The sequence below is a fragment of the Heterostelium album genome (genome assembly GCF_000004825.1).
Source record: "Heterostelium album PN500 unplaced genomic scaffold PPL_scaffold10, whole genome shotgun sequence".
Taxonomy (NCBI): domain Eukaryota; phylum Evosea; class Eumycetozoa; order Acytosteliales; family Acytosteliaceae; genus Heterostelium; species Heterostelium album.
This window is the reverse complement of record NW_008805072.1, coordinates 1,164,943-1,187,802: the sequence shown is the minus strand read 5'-3', so window position 1 is coordinate 1,187,802 and position 22,860 is coordinate 1,164,943. Positions and strand designations below refer to the sequence as shown.

At 24.1% G+C, this 22,860-nt stretch overlaps 7 protein-coding genes across 7 annotated transcripts; 5 read left to right on the top strand and 2 right to left on the bottom strand.

The window, feature by feature from the left end:
• Positions 1-1,117: 1,117 nt before the first annotated feature.
• On the top strand, positions 1,118-9,819 carry PPL_12488 (uncharacterized protein; the record flags this gene model as incomplete). Its single annotated transcript, XM_020583219.1, has 15 exons — positions 1,118-1,130; positions 1,201-1,389; positions 1,889-1,941; positions 2,499-2,523; positions 2,704-2,726; positions 3,918-3,953; positions 4,032-4,070; positions 4,146-4,234; positions 5,433-5,458; positions 7,069-7,091; positions 7,392-7,411; positions 8,111-8,145; positions 8,669-8,765; positions 9,477-9,520; positions 9,764-9,819. 15 exons carry the CDS (start codon positions 1,118-1,120, stop codon positions 9,817-9,819), a joined length of 768 nt encoding a protein of 255 aa, XP_020429406.1.
• A 175-nt stretch (positions 9,820-9,994) lies between these two features.
• PPL_12487 (uncharacterized protein) lies at positions 9,995-10,423 on the bottom strand (the record flags this gene model as incomplete). Its single annotated transcript, XM_020583218.1, has 2 exons — positions 9,995-10,037; positions 10,350-10,423. 2 exons carry the CDS (start codon positions 10,421-10,423, stop codon positions 9,995-9,997), a joined length of 117 nt encoding a protein of 38 aa, XP_020429405.1.
• Positions 10,424-11,267: 844 nt separating this feature from the next.
• On the top strand, positions 11,268-12,797 carry PPL_12486 (uncharacterized protein; the record flags this gene model as incomplete). The annotated part of the gene is made up of 3 exons (XM_020583217.1): positions 11,268-11,276; positions 11,712-12,469; positions 12,704-12,797. 3 exons carry the CDS (start codon positions 11,268-11,270, stop codon positions 12,795-12,797), a joined length of 861 nt encoding a protein of 286 aa, XP_020429404.1.
• A 319-nt stretch (positions 12,798-13,116) lies between these two features.
• PPL_12485 (uncharacterized protein) lies at positions 13,117-15,561 on the top strand (the record flags this gene model as incomplete). Its single annotated transcript, XM_020583216.1, has 5 exons — positions 13,117-13,129; positions 13,197-13,389; positions 13,582-13,603; positions 14,967-15,030; positions 15,554-15,561. The coding sequence occupies 5 exons, from the start codon at positions 13,117-13,119 to the stop codon at positions 15,559-15,561; spliced, it is 300 nt and encodes a 99-aa protein (XP_020429403.1).
• Positions 15,562-16,240: 679 nt separating this feature from the next.
• PPL_12484 (uncharacterized protein) lies at positions 16,241-16,948 on the top strand (the record flags this gene model as incomplete). Its single annotated transcript, XM_020583215.1, has 2 exons — positions 16,241-16,283; positions 16,353-16,948. The coding sequence occupies 2 exons, from the start codon at positions 16,241-16,243 to the stop codon at positions 16,946-16,948; spliced, it is 639 nt and encodes a 212-aa protein (XP_020429402.1).
• Positions 16,949-17,249: 301 nt separating this feature from the next.
• On the bottom strand, positions 17,250-18,693 carry PPL_12483 (uncharacterized protein; the record flags this gene model as incomplete). The annotated part of the gene is made up of 3 exons (XM_020583214.1): positions 17,250-17,336; positions 17,801-17,854; positions 18,673-18,693. The coding sequence occupies 3 exons, from the start codon at positions 18,691-18,693 to the stop codon at positions 17,250-17,252; spliced, it is 162 nt and encodes a 53-aa protein (XP_020429401.1).
• Positions 18,694-18,982: 289 nt separating this feature from the next.
• Positions 18,983-22,566, top strand: PPL_12482 (uncharacterized protein; the record flags this gene model as incomplete). Its single annotated transcript, XM_020583213.1, has 5 exons — positions 18,983-19,016; positions 19,081-19,578; positions 20,282-20,565; positions 20,788-21,005; positions 21,066-22,566. 5 exons carry the CDS (start codon positions 18,983-18,985, stop codon positions 22,564-22,566), a joined length of 2,535 nt encoding a protein of 844 aa, XP_020429400.1.
• Between the last annotated feature and the right edge of the window lie 294 nt (positions 22,567-22,860).

Here is a 22,860-nt window from a genome sequence, read left to right as displayed (position 1 = left end):
TTGAAATTGTTACCACAATACTATATTATTAGAATAGGTTCGTAGGGAACAAAAAAATAAAAAAGTGTAGAATTAATCAATTATATATTAACATTTTCTTATACAAATGTGCTATTGAATTGCATACAATATCTATAATCTTTTTAGTAAAGAATAATTATTCAATCCAAAGCTGTGAATTCATCAACAATAACAAACAAAACCTGTCTGTTTATAGTAGAGCACTTCAAATATTGTAGCAGAGATTCATATATTATCAAGTAGGAGTAATTTATTACAATATTTAAGGATATCAAATTAACATCATTCATCCCTATATGTAAATGAATCTAGGTACCCCCGTTCAGATTAAATAAGAATTTGATATTATTCAAATAGAGAATGTTGAAGTCTTAGAGTAGATATTTTGGTTAGATTTAGAGGATGATACTCTATCATTAAACACTTAATTGGAGGATTGTCAGCAAAGTTCATAGAACTACGGATCACAATACAAATCGCTATGTAGTGAATCAAACAAAAATTTGAAGTGGTCTCTAAAGAACAATGACTAATAATTTAAATTTAAGCATTAAATTACAAACAATAGATCTATAGAAGTAGAATTATAGCAACAAATAATATCAATAATTTTTAGAGATAAATATAGAATTGATATTGATCACCTTCAACCTTACATAAAAAAATAAATAAATAAACAACCTCAACAAAGAAGTAAATAAAGTGTATATCTACATATTGATGTTAATCTTGTTGATTAAATTAAATCTTTATTATCTTTTTTTAAATATTTGAACCTTTTATATTGGGTAATATTAACTAATTTAACAATAGGTCATTATAATAAGTAGATTCTATCTACTATTGTTCATCTATTTTAAGTAATGATTTATGAAATAAAGTGATAAGATGACACTTTAACCAAATTATTGATTATTGATAATTGATTATATTGTAATCGATTGATGTGTTGATAGAGTGTGATCTATAAATATTGAACAAGTGGCCATGATTCATTCATAATCAATTAACTATTTCTAATATTAAAAGATATATCTGTATTGTTATTCTACTTCTATAATCTTTCTATTTTCTAAATCATAATAGTAATAATAAAATGGCATTATTTTGTAAGTATTTCTTAATAACATCTTTTATAATTAAATATTAATTAACTTATTATTATTTCTAATGTTATAGCAAACTTAACTAGTATGGGTCAACCATCTTCAACAGTAAACAATAATAATAATGTATTAAGTGGTGGTCAAACACAAGGAATGAATCAAATGGTTTCACAAGAGATGGTCAAAGGTGAAGGTGTCTTTGCAAATAATCCTTTTATGAATATGGTTAATAAATCTACTAGTTCATTGTTATCTATGGCTGGTTTTAAATAGGATAGAAATGTTTGAGAATAAACAATAATAAAATACTCTCTAAAAAACCACAAATTTAAATAAATTAAATTTCTTGTTAAAGAACACTAGTGATGGAGTTATGAGTGATGTGTTGTTGATTTTAGAACTAGAGTATCACAACTACGATAATCCATTAAGGTATTGAGTAATCTATTGAATTTTTTAAACTATTCCAATCCTATAAATTATAATCTATAATACAATGAAATTGTTTAGTAGGTGTAGTTTAGTAAATAATTTTAATAGTTAACCTGTAAACTATTTTGTAAAAGAGAACAAGAATAATTATACACAACCAAGATCTAAGGTTAACAAAGTAGAGAGATGAAACCCCTAAAACAATCTTGAAGGACCAATAACACTTTCTTTCTAAAAAAATAAATAATCCTGTATTTATTAATACTAGATTTCTGCAATTCACTAGATTTTCTTTCTTAATAAGCATGGATATATTTTATACAATTTAGTAAAGAACCTACCAGATTTCGAGAAAAGAAATAACAAAACTCTAAATAAACTTGTATTTTTTTTTGTATATTTTTTTTTTGTATTATATTTATTATTTATAAAGTGTATTGTCCTTTTTCTTAAGAACAATGATTCTCTCTCATTGTGACATACATCTTGTTCCGTGATGATTCTTCAAAAAAACAAAAAAAAACAAAATTATTATTTTTTTATTTAAAAAATTTTTTTGATAAGAATCAGACCACCCAATACTTTTCTTTATTATCTCTTCTATTTTGTCAATATCAAAAATGATATAGTCAATAATATTTGAATAAAAATTGATAGTTTTAGTGAAAAGTGGTATGGTAAATTTTAAGTGTAGTTGGTATAGATATTAAATAATAGCATGGTTTCCCTCTTATCATAAAATAAATAGAGAATCTTGAACGGAATTTGTACTGGATTTGAATTCAAAGGTCACCCTATTGGTATATTTATCGATCCTAATATTCAATTTCTTTAAATTTCCTAGATTTGATTCCAATATAATAGCAATTACGACAATCCTAAGTAATCATTCATACAATAGTAGTATCTACTATATCAGTTATTTTTATTAAAAACTAGAGTATTAACAAAGATCCAATAACATGTATATAAATAATTTTAATAAATCTTTTTAAAGTAACTTTTTTTTTAAAAGAATTTTATTAACAGACAACTAATAATTGACAGGACTACTTTTTTAGTATTAACTATTACACACATACTTATTTAGTAATAATTTTAAATTAAAAGAAAGAACTATACAAATAGAAATTTAAATCAATAGTACTAAATAAGATTAAAAAGAATGTATATTTCCAAAACAATCTATTTTGCATGAAATTAAAGTAAAGTACTAGTTTTTATTGGACAAAATTTTTGCCAAAAATCAAAAAAAAAAATACTTTCAAAATATTTATTTTATGCAAAGTATTTGAAATTAAAATTTTTTGTTATTTTTCGTATTATTACTCTTATTTTAATTTAAAATATTAAAAAATCTTTGGTTTTTGATACTTAATTTACCAGTTTTAAAAAAATTTTGTTTATAAATATTTTTTTATTAAAATGATCCAAATAATTTATTAAATATTTATCTATTAGACCAATGATAAATATAAAATTAATTAAATTGAAATTGGATCTTTATTTTGAATGAACCTTTAATTAATCCTCTAATATTGTTTAATTAAAACAACATCAATGAAAATCTAATTATTTAGTGTAGATTTACAAAAAAAACAAAAAAAAATGGTTTTTTCACAATCAATTACACTAATTTTCTTCATTATTTTAAAAATCAATGATAGTCAATAATTTTTTTTTTTTTTTTTATACTTTACTATTGTTTTTAATTATAATTCAACTAAATTGACTATATTCTATTAAATATATTTTTAGTAACTATTAGATATATGATCAAAAAGAATCTTTTGGTTTTCCAAATTTTTATTTAATACAAATAATCCAATCACACATGACTATATCAATCTCCTTGTTACTACTGGATCATTGAAACGGTCATTTAGTCAACTAGAGGATGTTGTTGAATAATTTCAATTCTATTATTTTTATTACAGAAATAATCAATATAAAGAGAAAAGTATAGACTTTTCTCTCAAAACCAATTAGCATTAAATAAATTCAACTAAACACCATAATTTTACAAGGATTAAGATTTACAAATTGAATATCAGAAAGAGACTCAATGCATTTAAATACAAAAAGGTAGTAGGAATATCAATAATATTAAAAGCTAGAAACTTAAATAGATATTAATATCAAATAGTTTTAGATACAGAAATTGTTCATAAATAATTTAATATCTGCAATATTATTATAGAGAGTATCAATAATAATGATACCAAGATATCAGTTAGGTTCCACTATAGAAAGAATAAAATATTTACACCAACTCATTCACTTGGTCATCATCAGTATGGTTAGTTGAAATTGATCAAATTATTAAATATGTCAACTAATAGATCTTATCTCAAATAGATTGCTACAGAACATCAGATAATTAGTGTATTGAAAGTAACTTAAAATCCAACATTATATGACTATCACTAGTTCATATTTTTCGGTTTTAAAGCTATCATTGATATAGAATAGTGTATAACAGGTAACTATGAGGACATATACATCCACGAGGTAGTTACTGGAAACAGTTAAGGCAAGCTAAGATATTTACCATCAATAAATCATGAACAATATCTTATTCAAAAGCAAGTGATAAGTGAAGATACCCAAAGCACCACTATCGCCAACCAGGAGGTCTGCATGAAGACTGGCAATAACAATACCATGGTAGGAAGGTAAGAACCAAGTTAGTATGGAAAGACGACCTATTTACCGAATTACTCAAATAATCATCAGTGAAAGCCAACCGCGGAGAAAAGATGGAGAGAGAAGGTAATATAGAAGGTAACACTTTCACAATTATTAGGATAAAAGAATATTTCAGATATTGAGCAATTTAGTAGCTTTTTATTAACGAGTGATATCACTTTATTAAAGTATCATTTAAATAGGTAAAAAGCGAAATTCATTTTTTTGAACAGGTTACTAGGTTAAACAATCTCAATATTTGATACAACTTTCGATAGAGTCCTGACTCAAATATAGTAATAGAAGTGTACCAATTTTAAATCTGTCCAATTAATCAAGACCAATAATATAAAAAAAGTAGATCTCAAACATCCATAGTATAATCTATTATTATAATAATAATAATTTTTATTGGTCAAATTCTCCAAAAAGAATAAATATTAAAGAATTTAAAAGTATTTTTTTTTGTTTTGTATTGCAGGAATGTTTTATTTTAATATTGTAATAATTTATTTTGAAATCATTGAATATCTCTTTTCATTTATAGGAGTCTACAAATATAATATTTATGATTTAGTGGATTTTAAAACAATTCTTTTACAGAGTTTATCAAAGATTTATTTAATATTTGTTTTAAAATAATTCATCTTTCAGGTGAAAAAAATTAAAAAAACTGTTATTTTCTTTTTTTTTTCAATCAAAATGTGCGAATTCCATAACTACATTGATAACATCACAAAGAATTTAAAAAATAATTTATAATATTAGAAAATATTTATTATTATCTTTATTATTTTTATTAATTATTGACATATAATTGATAGATTATAGAAAACAATTATCAAATCATATAATTTTCCAATGAATTGATACAAGATGGCCTATCCTATCACATCACTCTATAAGCTTATCAACCAGTGAATTACCTTTCCTCAACTATTTATTTAATTTTAATTGTAAGAATGGTTTGTTTTATTAAAATAAATTAAAGAACCTAAACAATATTAACAGCTGTCATTACTTTTTCTCAAAACCAATTAATAATAATTAAATTCAGTTAAACACCTTAATGTTCCTACTCTTTTCAAAATATTATTAAATATGAATAATATCAGATATTAAACCTAGGTCATCTTAGCATCTGCCTATCAGTACTAGACACGTAATTTGAGTTTATTTTATTAGTCTCTTAGGATCAATATATTTCAAAGGTAATAATATCAATATAATTATAATTAAGATAGAAACATAAAAGGATATTAATATCAAATAAAAATAGTAATAGTTTTAGATATCATATTAATGACCAAGACACATACTTTTACACAATTCACTTAGCCATAATCGGACAGCGGTATGTTATAATTGATCAAATACTAAATATGTGTACTAATAGGTCTTATCTCTATATATCCCCCTAAAGAGTGTAGGAATTGAATAGGAATGACATTAAAAAGTATATTTCTATTTTAGATAGTTTGATACAGTATCTACAGCTCCAACGATATTTTACGAGATTTACTACAGCTTATCAATTTAGGGTATTACAGCAACTTAAAATCCAAATTGTAATGGCCACTTGTTCATATTTTTCGGTTTTAATGTTATCATTGATACACAATCAGGTGAACACATTCTACTTTTATTAGGACAAAAGAAAGTTACATATAGTGAGCTTTAGTTATATTAAAGAAATCTAGAATATATTATCAATCTAAAAAAGTAAGTATGAGATGGAGAATCCAATAACTTTTTATTCACCAACACTGTTATCACTTTTAAAAGTATCAATTGCAAATAGGTAAAAGGAGAACTTTTAAGAAATATAGAACAGGTCAACATTAATGAATATTAAAGATTTTTATTCAAAAATAGAAATAGAGGGATAATATCCTCAACTTTCAAATATTCTATAAAAACTAAGTATAGACTTTATTCATATACCATTAATACCAATAAGTATACCATAGTTTAAAATAATAATAGTAATAATTTTTATTGGATAAATTTTTATCCAAAAAAAAATAAATGTTGAAAAAAAAAAAAAGAATTTCAAAAGTAATATTTTTTGTTTTTTAATTGCGAATATTTTTATTCAACAATATAGTAATATCACTTAATTTATTGGAGGGAACTAACCATATTATATCATAGAATGGATTTTAAAAATAATTATTAAGAGAGTATAAAAAAATCTTTATTTTAAAATAAATAATTCAACAAAATTAATCTTTCAAATGAAAAAAAATAAATAAAAAAATCTGTGTTATTTTCTTTTTTTTTTTATGAAGCTTTTTATCAAAAGTAACATCACAAAGAATTTATTTATTTATAAAAAAATAGATTATAATTATATATATAATATTATTAGAAAATATTTATTACTATTTATTAATATATTTTTATTTTTTGACGTAGTATTATTAGATTATAGAAAACAATTATCAAATCCTAAAATTTTCCAATCAAATGATCCTATCACATCTCTCTATAAGCCTATAAAACCAAAGATTTGCCTTTTCCTCTTCTATTTATGGTTTTAATAGATAGATAGCTCAAAGGATTCTTTTTTTTTCAATCCATAATGCAAACATATTCATTAGCAATATAGTTTGGAATAGTTGTATATGAAAGGAATAGTTCGTATATTTTTTATTAATTTTATAAATAAGAGTATACTAATGGTATATATTTTATAGCCTCAAACACTTTTCTCATTATGTTTTTTTTTTAAAAAAAGAGAGAAACTTTCAACATCAATAAGAAAATAGCGTACAAGATGTATAAAGTATTGTAAATAGATATCTTTTCTTTAAATTAGGAAATGATAGTTCCGAACCTACAGTAAGTATCTTCTACTGATTGTTTAGTTCATTATAATAAGTTCTTATTAATTAATCAATTTTAAAGAAATTCATTGTAGGAAATACAGACAATCAGAATAATCTATTACAAATACTACAATTTTATTATTAGAGGTTAGAATATAAAGTGTTGATCAACCAATTTAATATAAACTTTATGTCATTTCTCTAGTATTTAAAGCAAAGAAATATAGAACCTGCAATTCATAAACAGTAAAGAGAACACTAAACAAATAGAAATATTTTTAGGTAAAGATAAGAATGTTTAAATAATATTTAGTTAAGAAATTATAGTGATCAGTAAAGAAATTGTCGGAATTGTTGGTTATTTTAAAGAGAAATAGATTTAAATGATAATAAATAACTGCAGGAAATCAGTGTTTCACTCAATTCTAGAATCTATAGATATCCTTATTGATATTAGGACGTAGGAACCCAGAAGGTTCTTTTTTTCTCTTTAGTAGAAATAAAATAATAAAAACAATTTTCATTTAAAGAAAAGATTGAACATCAGTTAAATTTATTTGATCTCTTATTATTGTTCTATTCTCAAAAAGTTTAATCTTTTTGTTATATATAATTAATCCTCTCTCAAAATAGAATTTAAAAAAATAAAAATAAATAATTGAAAAAGTATTTCAAAAAAACAAAAGATTTCAAAAGTAATATTTTTTTTGTCCAATTATTTACAAATCTTTTTATTTTTTTTTAATTTTTTATTTATATTTTAATACTATTATTTTAAAGTACTACTCTTGTTTATTGATTGATACTCTAGGATTGCAAATAATATTAGTTGGTTAAATATCTTGTAAAAAAAATTAGCTAAATTATTTTAAACAATATTAATATAAATATTTCCGATTTATAATGATCAAAGAGTATTTTGATCATTAATAATAGCAACATTGACCTTTCTGGAATCAAAAACATCAACTTTAAAATGATTTTGTAAACAAATAATCTAAATATCCTAAATAGGCAGACTTTTACATAAAGGTTCTCAATAGTTAAAAATCAAAGAATTTGTAGAGGTATTTATTCACCAACTAAACTTTGGTTGATATTATAATTATTATTTCATATTAAAGAGTTTCTAATATAAATAATGTATCTTTAATAGATTTGGAAAAATAGTTATTAAACATAGCTTTATTCACTCGAAATACCACAGCTTTTCATTGAGTTACTACTTTGAATTTGGTTAGAATCCTCAACTCTTAATAACAACTCAATTCATATCTAATCAATGTTAAAATATGATAACCATGTTTAGGTCGGTTAGAGTATCAACCAACCTTAAGAGTTTAAAAAAAAAGACTAAAAGGGTATTAGCTATATTTAATCACTTTTTAATGTTTTTTTCTTTCTATAAACAAATTTTAGGTTTTTCTCTAAATAAAAAAAGGATTTAGAATACTTTATTAATTCAGACTATCAACAACATATATATATAGCTCAACATTTTTTTTAATAATTAATCAATCACAATCGATTCATAATTATAAATAATTTTGACACTTTTAGGCGAGAATCATTAATCAAAATAATCAATAGCAAGCCATATTTATTCACCATATGAACTAATCTCACGTAGTTCTCATAACATATTTCTATTGATAGGTCTCAACATAAAATTACCAAAGAACTCTAGGTTGATAGATAACTTTAGGTAGTGTTTTTCGTTTCAAATACTTTGTTTTTTTTTTATAGGAAAACAATATAATATTTTATAATTCTTGATCATTGACTTTTAGATTTTATATCAATTGTTCTAATTCATACTTTATTATTTATATCATTTTAGGATTTTGTAGGATAAACTTTAGGATAAATATCAAATTTAAATTAACCAGGAGAATTAAATAAAAAGTTAATTGACAGATCAATATTTTTAGAAACAATTAATAATTTGGTGTCTATCACTTTCACAAGAGAACAATTAAATAAAATATTTATATAAAAAAATTTGTATTTTTGCAACATTTTTTTTTAAATTTTTTTATGTTATTGGTCCCAATACAATGAATAAAGAAATATGTTTTGTTGGGGACTATAGTATTATTTTAAAAAGTATAGAACACAATAAATAGATGAAATGATTATAATAAATTAAATCAGACATGTGGTAATTAAAATTTCGCAATATGTGTATGTATTATTTAAATAATAATTTTCATCACCAACTTTTACATTACTACTTGGAGAACTAAAACTATTTATATATCTTCATATATATGTAGAGTATTATTCTCGGCTAAAGAGATTGTAATGTCATTTTAGTATTGTTTATGGATATATTTATCAAATACTACTTCCAGGATGACCATCCTAATACATGTGTTAATATTATCTATCAATATAGCTACTTTCAAAACTCTTTAAGATATGTTTTAACTAGTTTTGAAAGTAAATAAATGATAAAAATTTGTAAATATTGTTAAATATAATATGTTATATTGATAATATAACAAATAAAGCAATATATTTTCTATTTCAGAGTCTCTGAATAAAAGGTGAAGGTGTAGTTTTAATTAATATTATAGACAAATTCTTTCTTTGAGAAGAGAAGTTACTAGATAAGAAAATAATAGTATTTTTGATACTCACAACTATACAATCAAAAAACATAAACTTATATCAATAAATAAGATAATCATGAATATTCCTACTCGCTTTATAAAAGGAATCTAATAAAGACTATTTAAGATTAAAAAAAAATAAACCTATTCAACTCTTTTATTACTTAAATCCTCAAAGAGGATTCAATAATTTAATAAATTATCATGGACATGATAGGATGAAGATTGTTGTTTCTTTTTTGAAATAAACATTTATTTTTATTTAACTTTAAAAGTTTATTTTTTAACTTTTATTAATATTTTAACTAATATTTGAATCTAAAACTCTAATGTGTACCCAGAATCTAATTTATTTGATAAAAATATCATGTATTTGATTTTTTGATCTAAATATCCTTAATGATATATATATATATATAATATTTATCAATAATAAAAGTCTGCAGAGAGGATCATTAAAAATAAATCGTATATAATTATTGCTTTAAAGGTTTATTCAATAGTTGATTTATAAATTAGGTATTGTTACTTTGAAAAAAATAAAAATTCTTTGTTTTTTTTGATTTTGTTATTTTTTGAATATTAAATTAGAGAATAGTATTCACAAAAAAAAAAGAATTATTATTTTATATTCTATTTTAAATTATATTATTTACTCTACTTTAGTTGAAACACTTTCCAATAGGAATGATTTAATTTGAATCATAATATTCGACAGATTGAAAATCATTTTAATTCTTTAGAATTTGTAAAGGGTTTGTAAAGAATTTGTAAAGAGTTTGTAAAGAATTTATAAAGTTTTGAATATCATAGTTAAAACAATTGATTAACTTTCCATTCCTTTCAATTTTAAAAGCAGTTAGAAGCCTTTATTTTCTTAAAGAATATAAAAAGATCTTTGAAATGCCAACCTGTATTGATGATTTATGATCCTCAAATAGGCTACTTAAATAGATATAATAACTATAATAGAATGACAACTATTTAACTATCAATGTTATTCTATCCTAGCTGTTTAAATATATACACTTTCAATACTCTATTCATATTCGTAGGTATTGGTTTGTAGCTCTGTATCTCCTTCACTTAATCTATCCCATTCTCTTCACTCTTTCAACAAAAAACATTATAATAATCAATAATCAAATAGTAACAAAAATAATATTGCAATCATATATATTTTCTCAACAACAGCAGTTTAATATTTTATGTTTATTTTTCTAATGATTAGACTAGAGCAAATCAGATTATTCGATAGTTTTATATATTAAACTATTTATTCCAAAAGAAATCATTAATATTTTCGAAACTCATGTTACTAACATCAACTTTTCTTTTATCATTTATTCAATGTTTAGATTTAAAACTTTAACTACACTCTATTTTGGATCAAATAGGTTTTTGACTAGGAATACTTCAAAGGATTAAGTTTTGGATTCAAAATTTTGAATTGACATTAGATATAGATTTTATTTATAAGATGATTTGGTAAAATTGAGGAAATTATTATATTTTCCAAATTACAATAAATTTAGAGATATATATATATTAATTCTCAAGTTAAACAATCAACAATGGCGCAGGTGATTAAAAATACTTTGGTGAATATTTTTCATTTCAAAACAACCTATGCTAAAGATAGGTCCATGAAGATAAAAAAAAAAAAAAAAAAATTATTCCAATAGTGATAAGAATGTGTCTAATATATGAATAAATTTAATATTTTTTTTTTTCCACACTATCCACCAAAATATTTTTAATCACCTGCGCCATACAAACTTGGATTATTGTTTTTTCACCTCCAAAAAATTAAATTTAATTTTTTGATAAAATTTTTTTTGAAATAATAATTTTTTGTTTTTTGTTTGTCAATTTTTTTTTTCTCTTCAAACTCCTAAAAAATTTCAATGTACATACGATGAGTCAATACGGCTTTGAAGTAAACTATATAGGTAAATACTAGGTTATCTCTACTTACTCTAATATTATTAATCTTAATTGGTTGCTATTTAGATCAGGGCAACGATTCGGTGGGTGAGGTCGTCTATCAAAATATTGTCATTCCCAGTCAACAGATACACAATGAGCAATCGTTAGTCCATCCTGGATATTTTTACACTTTATACCCAAATCAAGAAAATTTTAAATACAACCAATTTGAATATTCAAATAGTAACTCAACTGCAAATAATGATACAATTTACAATTCCAATCTCAACGTTGAGTTAAATTCAAACTATATACAACCATTAAATTTAATTTACAATAGACAACATAATACATTAAGCGATTATGATCAACAACCAATAGTAAACCAAACAGAACAACAAACAGTACAAATAGAACAACAAACAGAACAAGAGCAAGAACAACAAGAAGAATCGGGTCAGGAGCAAGAACAAGAGCAAGAACAGGAGCAAGAACAAGAACAAGAATCAAATGATGAAGAAAGAGAATCCCCTCAAATAAAATTGGGAATGTCGGATTTCATGTTGACACAAGAAAAAGTATGTCTTAAATATGGAATTGAATCATCGAATCTCAGCAAGAAATTTCATCGATATACAAGGGATAGATATAAAACTATGGTCAACGGTCGTGATGACTACAAGAGGAAAAACAAAAAGATGTGCAAGTGTTGGGAGAGAATATTAAATCAAAAGATGTTTTGGCCAAATAGGTTGCTCAACACCAATGAAAATACCCTCAGAAAGAATCTTAAAGTTGAAAAAGATAATCTCAAACATTATTTGGATGTTCTTTACTCAGAACCATTGTTTATTTAATCATTAAAATGAGATATATAAAACAATCAATTAATAAAATATGTATATAAAAAACAAAGTTAAATAATTCCTCCATTTTCTATTAAATTTATCTTGATCGATATTGAATCAAAAAAAAAAAAAAAAAAATGAACAAAAACAATTATTTGATTTTTGAAGACAATGAATATTTATAAATGTATTTGAATAAATGATTATCAATAGTTTAATTTTTAAATTAATAGATGTTTAGAAGAATGGATTTTACAAAAAATATTTATTTATTTATTTATTTCCATTTTCAAATTAAAGGCAACAGTTACAACTTGTTTAACATAATAAAGTAATAAGTTTGATTCTAAACATTTGATAGAAACAATATCTTTAAAAGTTAAAAAAAAGAACTCTTTTTATTTGAGAGAAGTTGAAGAAGAAATGATGTGAATAGATAGAGGAATATCTTATAATAAAAAATAAATATAAATAATAAACGATTGAAGTAATAGAATCATGTCTTTCTTTCTACCTAGAAATCAATGATCTGTTTTAAACTATATAAAATTGTATGTTCCTATAGTTAGATCAATACATTTTGTTATTCTAGAATTATCTGTAGTTTTAATTATCTGTTCTAAACTCTATATAAAAAAACTATAAAATGGGATTGTTTTGTAAGTAATATAATAGCTATTAATATAATTTTGTACCTACATGGATAACTAACTATCAAAAATATAGCTTCTATTACAAGTATGGCCGCACCACTAAAGAATAATCCGGTTTCCAACGTCTTGAGTAAATCACCAATCTCTGGAATAAGTCCAATGATTTCAAACCAAATGAAGCTTGCAGGGGGTTCTACTTCCAAGCTACCAATGATGAACGAAGTTAACAAAATGGCTACAGACTCTCTTTCTTTTATTGGCATCAAGTAATATGAATTTGTTTAGTTCATCTTGCTATAATATTAATAGGGTTTAACCTGAACTTCTCTAGATTGAGATCTATAATTTTAAATAGTTAATTAATAAAGTATTCAAAATGAATTAAATATTTTGTATTTCTATTTACCAATAATATTAACGATGAATTACTTTTAAATTGTTTAAAAATAACTAAATAGAGTATCTAAAAGAAATGTTGAAGTGATTTGATGATTTTACTATTCAAAAAGAGTTTATAATTATATATTTAGAGACTATTATTATTAAGAATATCATTAATAATAATAATAATAAGAATTATTCTATTATTATTAAAAGTAAAGAGTTGATGCTCTTACTATTTATAAAAAGATATAGAAAAGTTTATAAATATTCACCATTTATGAAAAAAAAGAATATGAAGGTTTAATTACAAATTCCTACACTAGGTAAAATAGATCTATAATACTTATTATTTAATTATTTAATTTATTTGATTTAAATTACGAGGATATATTGAAAAAAACAAAAAATAAGGAAAAATTTTCAAAAGAATCAATCATTGTGTCGAATTTGTGAAAAGAAAATAAAAAAATAACATAATCATTTTAAATCTTTATATAAACTTTAAAGAAAATATCACTTTAATAACTAATATTATTAATTATATCTTTAATTGATTTGTTGACAAAAAAAAACAAACAAAGAACAAGAATAGAGAAGTTATCAATTTAATAAAAATTAATATAGATTTATTTTATAATTCTTTAGAAATAATTAATTAAATACTCTATTTGGTGATAATAAAAAAATCCTTTTTATTTAAGTTGATGAAAAACATTTTTTTTTTGGATGTTCTTTTGTTATTTTTTTTTTTTATTGGCCAAATTTTTTTACTATTCATGGATTAATTTGTTAAAAAAGTATAAAATGATATATATTTTTTATTTATATCTTTATATTTTTTTTAATACATAAAGAAAAAAAAATTAAAAATTAAAGAATCATTTATTTTAGTATAATTTAATAATATGTATCCATAAGAATTGTATTGTTTTTTTTTTTAGAAATTTGATAAAAGAATTTAAATAGTTTATTGATATTTTAATAGATCAAATTGAAATTAATAATAAAATAGCTAGGTATTTAATGTTTAAAAAATATCAAATTTAAAGATTAGTAACTTTAGGTTAAGTAAAATAAATAGGTTTTAGAATAAAAAAGATCATATTTAATAATGTATTTTAATTCTTCCTCCCTTTATCCCACTGAGATGATTACTACATTAATAGTATATTCTTTTATATAAACATAATCTTTAAACGATTTATTTTTATAGAATAAATAAGTTTATTCTTTATCTACAACTTATTATTTATTTTGATTATTTGTAAGAGAGAGAATTGACAAGGATCCATAGACTGTACTATTTAGAACTTTTCTTTTAATTATTATCACTATTATTCCTAGGATCATTAATTCTTACTTAAACAGTAGAGGATTGATTTAGATAACATCTTATACACCTATAGTTTATTAGAATAACAGTTAGGTTTTAATTGATACCTATCAATTATTAATATAGTTACCTTTAGATAAAGGAGTAGATACTCCGCCGAGTGAATCCAAGACACATAAAACAGAAAAAGGTTGAAGGAATTTTCTGGTACTCTTGGCTTAAAATAGAACCAATTCAAGAGACAAACTATTCTTAAAAAGATTGGATTTGAGTATACAAAGTATCCTAATGCTGAATTCTATTCTACAACCTAAGATCAAAGGTATACTAGCTACATAAGGATATAGACAAAGTAAAATATTATAGTGATGGGTCGAGGAAAGATTTTGTAGATAGGTATATATAGATATAATGGATGACTAAAGATCTAATTAATAAATGAATGAAAATATAATCATTATTGGATCTATTAATTTTGAGGTAGACTTTAAAGCTAAATTAGATAAAAAGTTTAAAAAAGATAAAAGAAATTAGTAAAGAATTGAAGCAATAACAGGATTTTAAATTATATCGATAATAGAGATAATTTAGTTTACGGTTTGGAGAATATATACCTGTTCTATATTTACTCAATATTTGATACTTTTACATTATAAAAAGAATGATTTTTAATTGATCAAATACAATTATATCTATTTTTTATTTTTTATTAGTAAAATAAGAATTAATTTAATAAATCATTACTTTTATTTAGAATCCTTCTACAAATTTATTAAATTTTAATATTTAAATAAATCTACCCTGTTTTTTTTTGATTTATTTCAACAATAACAAATTTTATGATAAAAAAATATTTTTAAAAAAATTAATTTTTTTTGAGAAAGTCTCATGTGGATATTTCCATATAGTTGAAAGTCATTGTGAACTTTCAATTCTTTATCCTCTTTGTGATTCTGTAACAAAATATAGATTGGAAAATATCATTACTTCATAATGTCAACCAACCAAAGTTCAAAACACTTTTAAATAAAAGAACATATAATTTATTATTCTATTCTCATATTAATTTTTTTTGTTGTTAGATAATTTTTAACATAAACTTTTACTTTTAGATCAATTATTTAAATAGTTAATGTTAACGCAACACTTGGATAGGAATGTTTGAACATTCTATTTATATAATAGATTATAAACAACTATTAAATTGAGAGTTGTTATTTTTAATTTTTTTACTAATAAATATTTTTGTTTTTTGCGCACAAGAAATTGTTTTTGTGAATTTTTTCATCAACATGAATCCTCAAAAACAATGTTAATTTAATTATTTAAAAATTTATCTTTCTTTTTTTATTAAATCACATAGCTATTTTTTATTTCATATTCGAAATCATTAAATAAAAATGATTCAAGAGTATGAAAATAATAATAATCCAAACTCAATAGGTATGTATATAAAAATATAATTAAAAACAATTATTAACTATTTATTCATAATCTTTTATATGTCTTTAGATTACGAAGGCTATTTTGAAATGCTGAAGGAAAATAAAGATCTTAAAATTCAACAAGAAAACAATAATCTTTATGAGAATCAACCATCATCATCATCATCATCAACAAGGAATGAAAATACAATCTCTCAACAAGCAATAATATTATCAATTCCTATCAACAAAACAATTTGTATCGACACTAACCAATATGTGAATGAAAACTCTTTCGATAATAATACTCCTACGGATAGTATTCCAAAAGAAAAGAATACGAGGTCCGATGAAATCACTTTGCAGATTTCAGACTTGTTTATGACTCAACAGAGTGTCTGCTTAAAATATAATCTACCAAATTCTTCGAAACTAAGTAAGAGATTCCTTAGATATACTTGGGGCAGATATAGAACGATAAAGAATACCAGTAGTGACCGAAAATACCAACAGAAAACCAAAAAGCTATGTAAATGTCTAAAGAAAATGTTAGATTCTAAAATAGTTTGGCCATATAGATTGGTAACGACAAGTGAAAAGACTCTTAAAAAAAGACTCAACGTTTCTATAGAATCTCTTCAAAGATATTGGTTGATTATTTATTCAGGTCCAATAGTAATTTAAATTTAATAGTATTGTTTGTTTTTAATAGGAATAAATAAAGAATAATTCACTTTTTATTTTATATATTATTGATTTTTTGTTTTTTTAAGAATGTAATATATTTGAGGGAAGATAATAGGAAAAGAATAAAAGTTATATAGATAATACAATGGGATAAAGATTTAATTGAACAGTTTATTAAATATCTTTGGACTGAATGGGTATTAAAAAATGTCTTTAGAATATGATCAACCAGTCTGTAGGACTATTCAATTCGGGACAAATACTAGAAAACTGAATATGATTATCCTTTTTCCTATATTTAAAGTTTACAAAGGAAAACGTTATCTACAATTTGTTCCCTCTTTTCTAATTGACCAAAGAAATAAGAAATAATATTATGATCTACCTAAAATAAAAATATACTGTTAAAATATCAATTAGTATGTATTATTCTATTTTGCTTCAACAAAGAGATTGTTTTATTTTTAAACTAAAAAGTTAATAGAAAAACATTATATTTAAATAATAAATCTAGTTGTATTTTATATATTAAATAATAGATAATAAGTGAATACTTTTTTGTTGCCAAAATAAAAGGAGTACAAGATACAATGTACTTTATACCATCTAAAATCACTTATTACCTATATAAAGAGAATTTAAATTAGATTGGTAAAAAGATAATAAAATAGTAATCAAAGTAGAATAGAATATTTTATTTAAATAATTTACTTTTGTTTTCTTTATCAACGATGATTTCGAAATAGGTTTTTCGTTATATATTTAAAGTATCATTTTTAAATGAATTCAAAAAGTATTAAATAATAAAATCTACAATACTAATAAGAAAATATATAAAGATTGGATTACAACAAGATAGAAGTAGAGGAAAATGAAAAGATAACAATAGGCAAATTCTATTTCCTTTTTTTTTAAAAAATAATTTTGGATTCAATAATTTGTAATTTTTGTTGTTTTTTTAAATAATCAAATCAAACAAAAATAAATATATATTTATATTTTAACAAAAAAAATCTTCAACATTTTAATAAAAAAGCTATAAAAATCACTTTTCTATTACTTATTTTAATTTTAGAAAAAAAGTCCCATTAAAAACAATTTGTAATTCATTTTTATTTTGGTAGTTGTACTAAATCTATTATAGATAAAATGAATCAAAATATTCAAAATTATTATTAAATCATAAAATATCTAATAATAAACATCAAAATATTCGTTACGTTGTTTTTCTTTTTACCCAATTATTTTTCCAATTTTTTCATCAAACATCAATTTTTTTTTCACATTTTATTTTTTTTCTTCTTCTTTGATCTTCTTCTCCAATTATTCATTTATTTATTTTTATTCACCTCTTATGGAGTGAATAATAAAAAAAAAATATAATTTGAGAAGAAATTCCAGTTAGCATAATAATAACAATTAAAAAAAAACAATTTTGTAATTGTTTTGTTTTTTTTATCAATTAGTATTTGTTTTAGAAATTTATAGAAAAATCAAGTTTGGTTTGTATGTTTAATGTTTATATAACCCCCTAAATATCATTAATCCAATAAAAAAGAATTGAAGCTTTAGAGAGGCAAAAAAATTTTGTAAATTTTTATGGCTCTTTGAAGAAATGGAATAAATTTACCTGTTATAGTAATTAAAAGCATTTTTATGTTATTCAGGCACAAATAATTTAATTAATTTTAAAAAATCATAATTTAAAACTCATCATAAACAAGTGTTATTTCCATTGCCATTTTTCATACTGCTTTCAAAATAAAACAACAAGAACAACACACCAATATAGATTTGGATTAAGATTTATACAGTGTTCAATTTATTTTTCATATTAAAACAATATTTAATTTAATATTAAATTATATTGAGAGTATTGAAGAGTTTGAAATATTAATTTTTTTGTTGTTTGTAAAAATTATTATTTTTAGAAAGGAAAAAATTAATTTATTGTCATTTTAAATTAATACTCTTTTTCTTCATTATATTTATATTTATATTTATATTTACAAAGAATAAATAAAAAAAATAATGAACTGTATAAGTCAAAATTGGTATCAAATAGGTATGTATTTGGATCTAATATAATTTTTATTTAAAATACTTATACCAATTAAAAAAAAATTAAGAAAATAATCTATTATCTCAAATACAACAAGAACAATTTCAACAACAACAACAATTTCAACAACAACAATTTCAACAACGACAAGAACAATTACAAGAAAGCCAAGAATCATTTATCCAAATCTGTCAAAATCAAGATTGGCAATCAATAAATGACTTTAATAATAATTATATAAATACCAATCCAACAATAAACATGGATTTAGGATACAATCCAGACTATATTCATTACGAATATCTGGTTGAAGAAATAAAAACACCAGAGGAAATATGTTATGAGCCAGCTATCTTGGAGACTACCGAGGTAGTAGTAGTAGAAGATGGAGCTCCTCAGATTACTTTGGATATGTCAGACTTTCTTCACACACAAGCACAGGTTTGCCAAAAGTATGGTATTGAATCATCCAATCTTAGCAAGAAATTCCGTAGATATGCCCTCGATAGATATAAAACGATGGTAAATAGAGTTGGAGACTACAAAAAGAATAACAAAAAGATGTGTAATTGTTGGAAAAGAATCTTGAAGCAGAAAATGTGCTGGCCAAATCGTTTGCTAAGCACCAATGAGAGAACAGTAAAAAAGAAACTAAGAGTGGAGAAAGATGCTCTAAGAATCTATCTAGATATTCTTTTTTCAGAACCATTGGTAATCTAAGTTTGGTAACGAACTATCTTTATTCAATTTCAACTCTATGTATATATAATAAAACAAAATAACAAGGAGATAATTATTTTAAATTTTTAAAAGTTTTATTTTTCTATATCAAAATTATCTCCTGAAAAAAAAAAAAATTCAATCAAAAATAAAAAACTAACAATCTATTTTTATTTAATTCAAACCGATACTTAGGATAACAACTTTTAAGATCTATAGACTCATTCCATTCGGCTTATTATTAGGATTCTAAAAAGTGATCAGCTGGTTGGCATTTTTTTTTAGAAAAAATAAGAGATTTTTCCTCTTTTCAATTGATTTTTTTTTTTTTTTGCAAAAACATGAGAATTTGTTCGGATTTGGTTGCCGATACTTTTTATTGATCAAGGCAATGTAAGGTAAGGTTTTATTTATTATTCACCATATGTTTAATATGTATTGTAATAATAATAACAACAATTTATTCAACAACAACAACAACAATAATAATAATCAATATAAAAATATAAATAATAATAATAATAATAATAATATTATTACTTTTAAAGTATTATTACATAATCGATATATTAGACCAATACTATTCAATTCTATCTATGAAATCAATAGAATTATAAATAATGATAATGTTAAATATTTAACTTATGATGACCTTACTATCGATTGGTCATCGCAAAATGGTGGTGCCAACCTTATGGAGAATATGATTACCAAGCTAAAGAGAATGTATCCACTGCAAACCATCTCTTTTATCTTTAAGAACCGATTGACTGTTTGGATACAATCGATCTGCCAAAATCATGATGAAGATCTATCAGTTTCCGTTGAAAAGGTAATGGTACTGCAAAAGTATGGTCAATCGTTGCTAAAGCCAAACGAACTACCCGTTGTCACACTGAAACCAAACGGATTTCCAATGCTAATCAGGTACCTAAAGTTGATCAAGACACTAAAGACACCGTCTCTGTTGTTGAAGATAGATGACTCTATTGCACTTACATTGGTACGAAGTCACTTGCTTCAATCTTCACCAAGCAGCTGTATCATTAACAAGGTCTGTTGTACGATGGACTTTGTATTGGTGTTGGACTTTGCACGTGCCCACAAGATTGCCATTCATAAGTCCTATTTCTCAGTGGCGATGGTCAATGCATCGAAATACGGACAACTCGAATACATCAAGTATCTCGCCAAAAATGGAAAGCAACCGCAGTTCAACCAGGCCGAAGGCAAACTACTGATGGATCACGCTGCCAACTACCAAGTCATCAAGTATTTCAACGAGAACAGAAGCGAAGGGTGCACTATCGAGTGTCTAAATAACATGTGTAGTGCAGGCGATCTACAGGCGATCCGCTATCTGTTTGACCAAAAACTAATCACCAGAGCATCACCACAGGCTCTCTTTAATGCCGCGGTCAACGGTTATGTTGAAGTAATAAAGTATCTGGTGGATGTTCACCAGCTAGAATGTATGCCAAATACAATCGATGCTATTGTTACAGCTGGTCATCTAGAGGCTGCCAGGTATCTCTATTCAAGGTTTCCAGACAACTACAATGAATCGTCACTCTACTCGTTAAAGACTGATGATGTAGAGTTGTTTTACTTTCTCTATCAAATCAGAAAGAAAGAATGGACCAAACGACTACTGGAGAATACCATAGCAAGGGATATGGAGAGATGCTCTTCGTTTGTCATTCAAAAATATCCAGAGCTACTGACTGACGACCTGCTCTACACTGGTAATATCTACTTTTTACACACCAATACATGGATACAGTTATTCTTGAAGTCTCTGGACGCTGCTGGTGGCGGTGCCAAGTCCATACCGGAAAGATGGCATGAAGTTATATGGCTCGATGCCGTAAAGTACAATTGGATCAACGTTTTAGAGATGCTCGAGAAACACAGAGTTCCAGGTGTCAGTGCCAAATGTATTGACTCTTCAATGGAGTTGGAACCCAGCCAACTACAACAACCCACTCTTGTCTCCAAGAGAATGGAAATCGTTCATCATCTCTACCGACATCATCTAGAGTTGTTTAGCTTCCAAACATTCCAGAATGCAATACACTTTGGTTTCAAAGAGGCGGTACTCTTCCTTCTAGAGAACGATACCATATATAAATACTTGGCTGAACTAAGTGTAGAGGTAGTCAACTATGCATGCAAAGCATCCATCTACGAAGTACTGAACCAATATTATTTGGCCGAGCAAATCACAGAGGACAACATTGTACAACTTTTGCCATCGGTCGCTTCCAGTGGTAACCTCGTTATCATTGAATCATTTATCGCTCTAATCAAACCTCATATTGACGATAACTTTTTAAAGTTGGTATTGAGTGGTAACAACGGTAGCCAGCTCCAAGTCTTTAAGTTACTTGTCGATCACATCCAGCCAAATAGAATCGCCACTGCCGTCTCATTGACCGTTCGACATCTCCTACACAATCCAGAATTGGCAATAAGCGTAATAGAGCTACTTCTCCAAAAGGGTCAGTACTTACAAGGAATCAAAGATCTCTTGGCCGATTGCAACAATCACTCTGATGAAGTGGCCGCTGTTCTTTCTATAACAGTTCAATGGATCATGGGAAGTAGAACCATAAACCAAGATGCACATATCAACTCACTTTGTACTGCCGGTCTACTCCCGCAACTCAAGTACTATGTCGACAACTTTTGCACTCTTCCACAACAAATGATACCCCGATATGTGATAGATTCATCACTAAAAGCCAAACAATATCATATTGTAAACTATTTATTGGATCATCCAAAGATTATGAAATCACAACCAAACATAAATTTAAATAAATCTAAATAAAAATAAAATTGACCTGTAAAGAAATCTTTTTTTTTTTATTTTATTCTACATCTATAGATGTTGGAATAATAAACGTTATTAACATTGATATTATAAAAGTTGTCAAGAATAAATAAAGAATTATATTTTATAAAGAATTAACTGGATCAAACGTGGTACTGACAGGGTAACAATAAAATATTTATTGATTTTCAGAAAAAAAAAAAAAAAACCTTTTTTTGACGAACAAAATTAATAACAGCTAAATTTTTAAATTAGTTTATTTTTATATTGTTACTTTAGTTCTTTACTTTT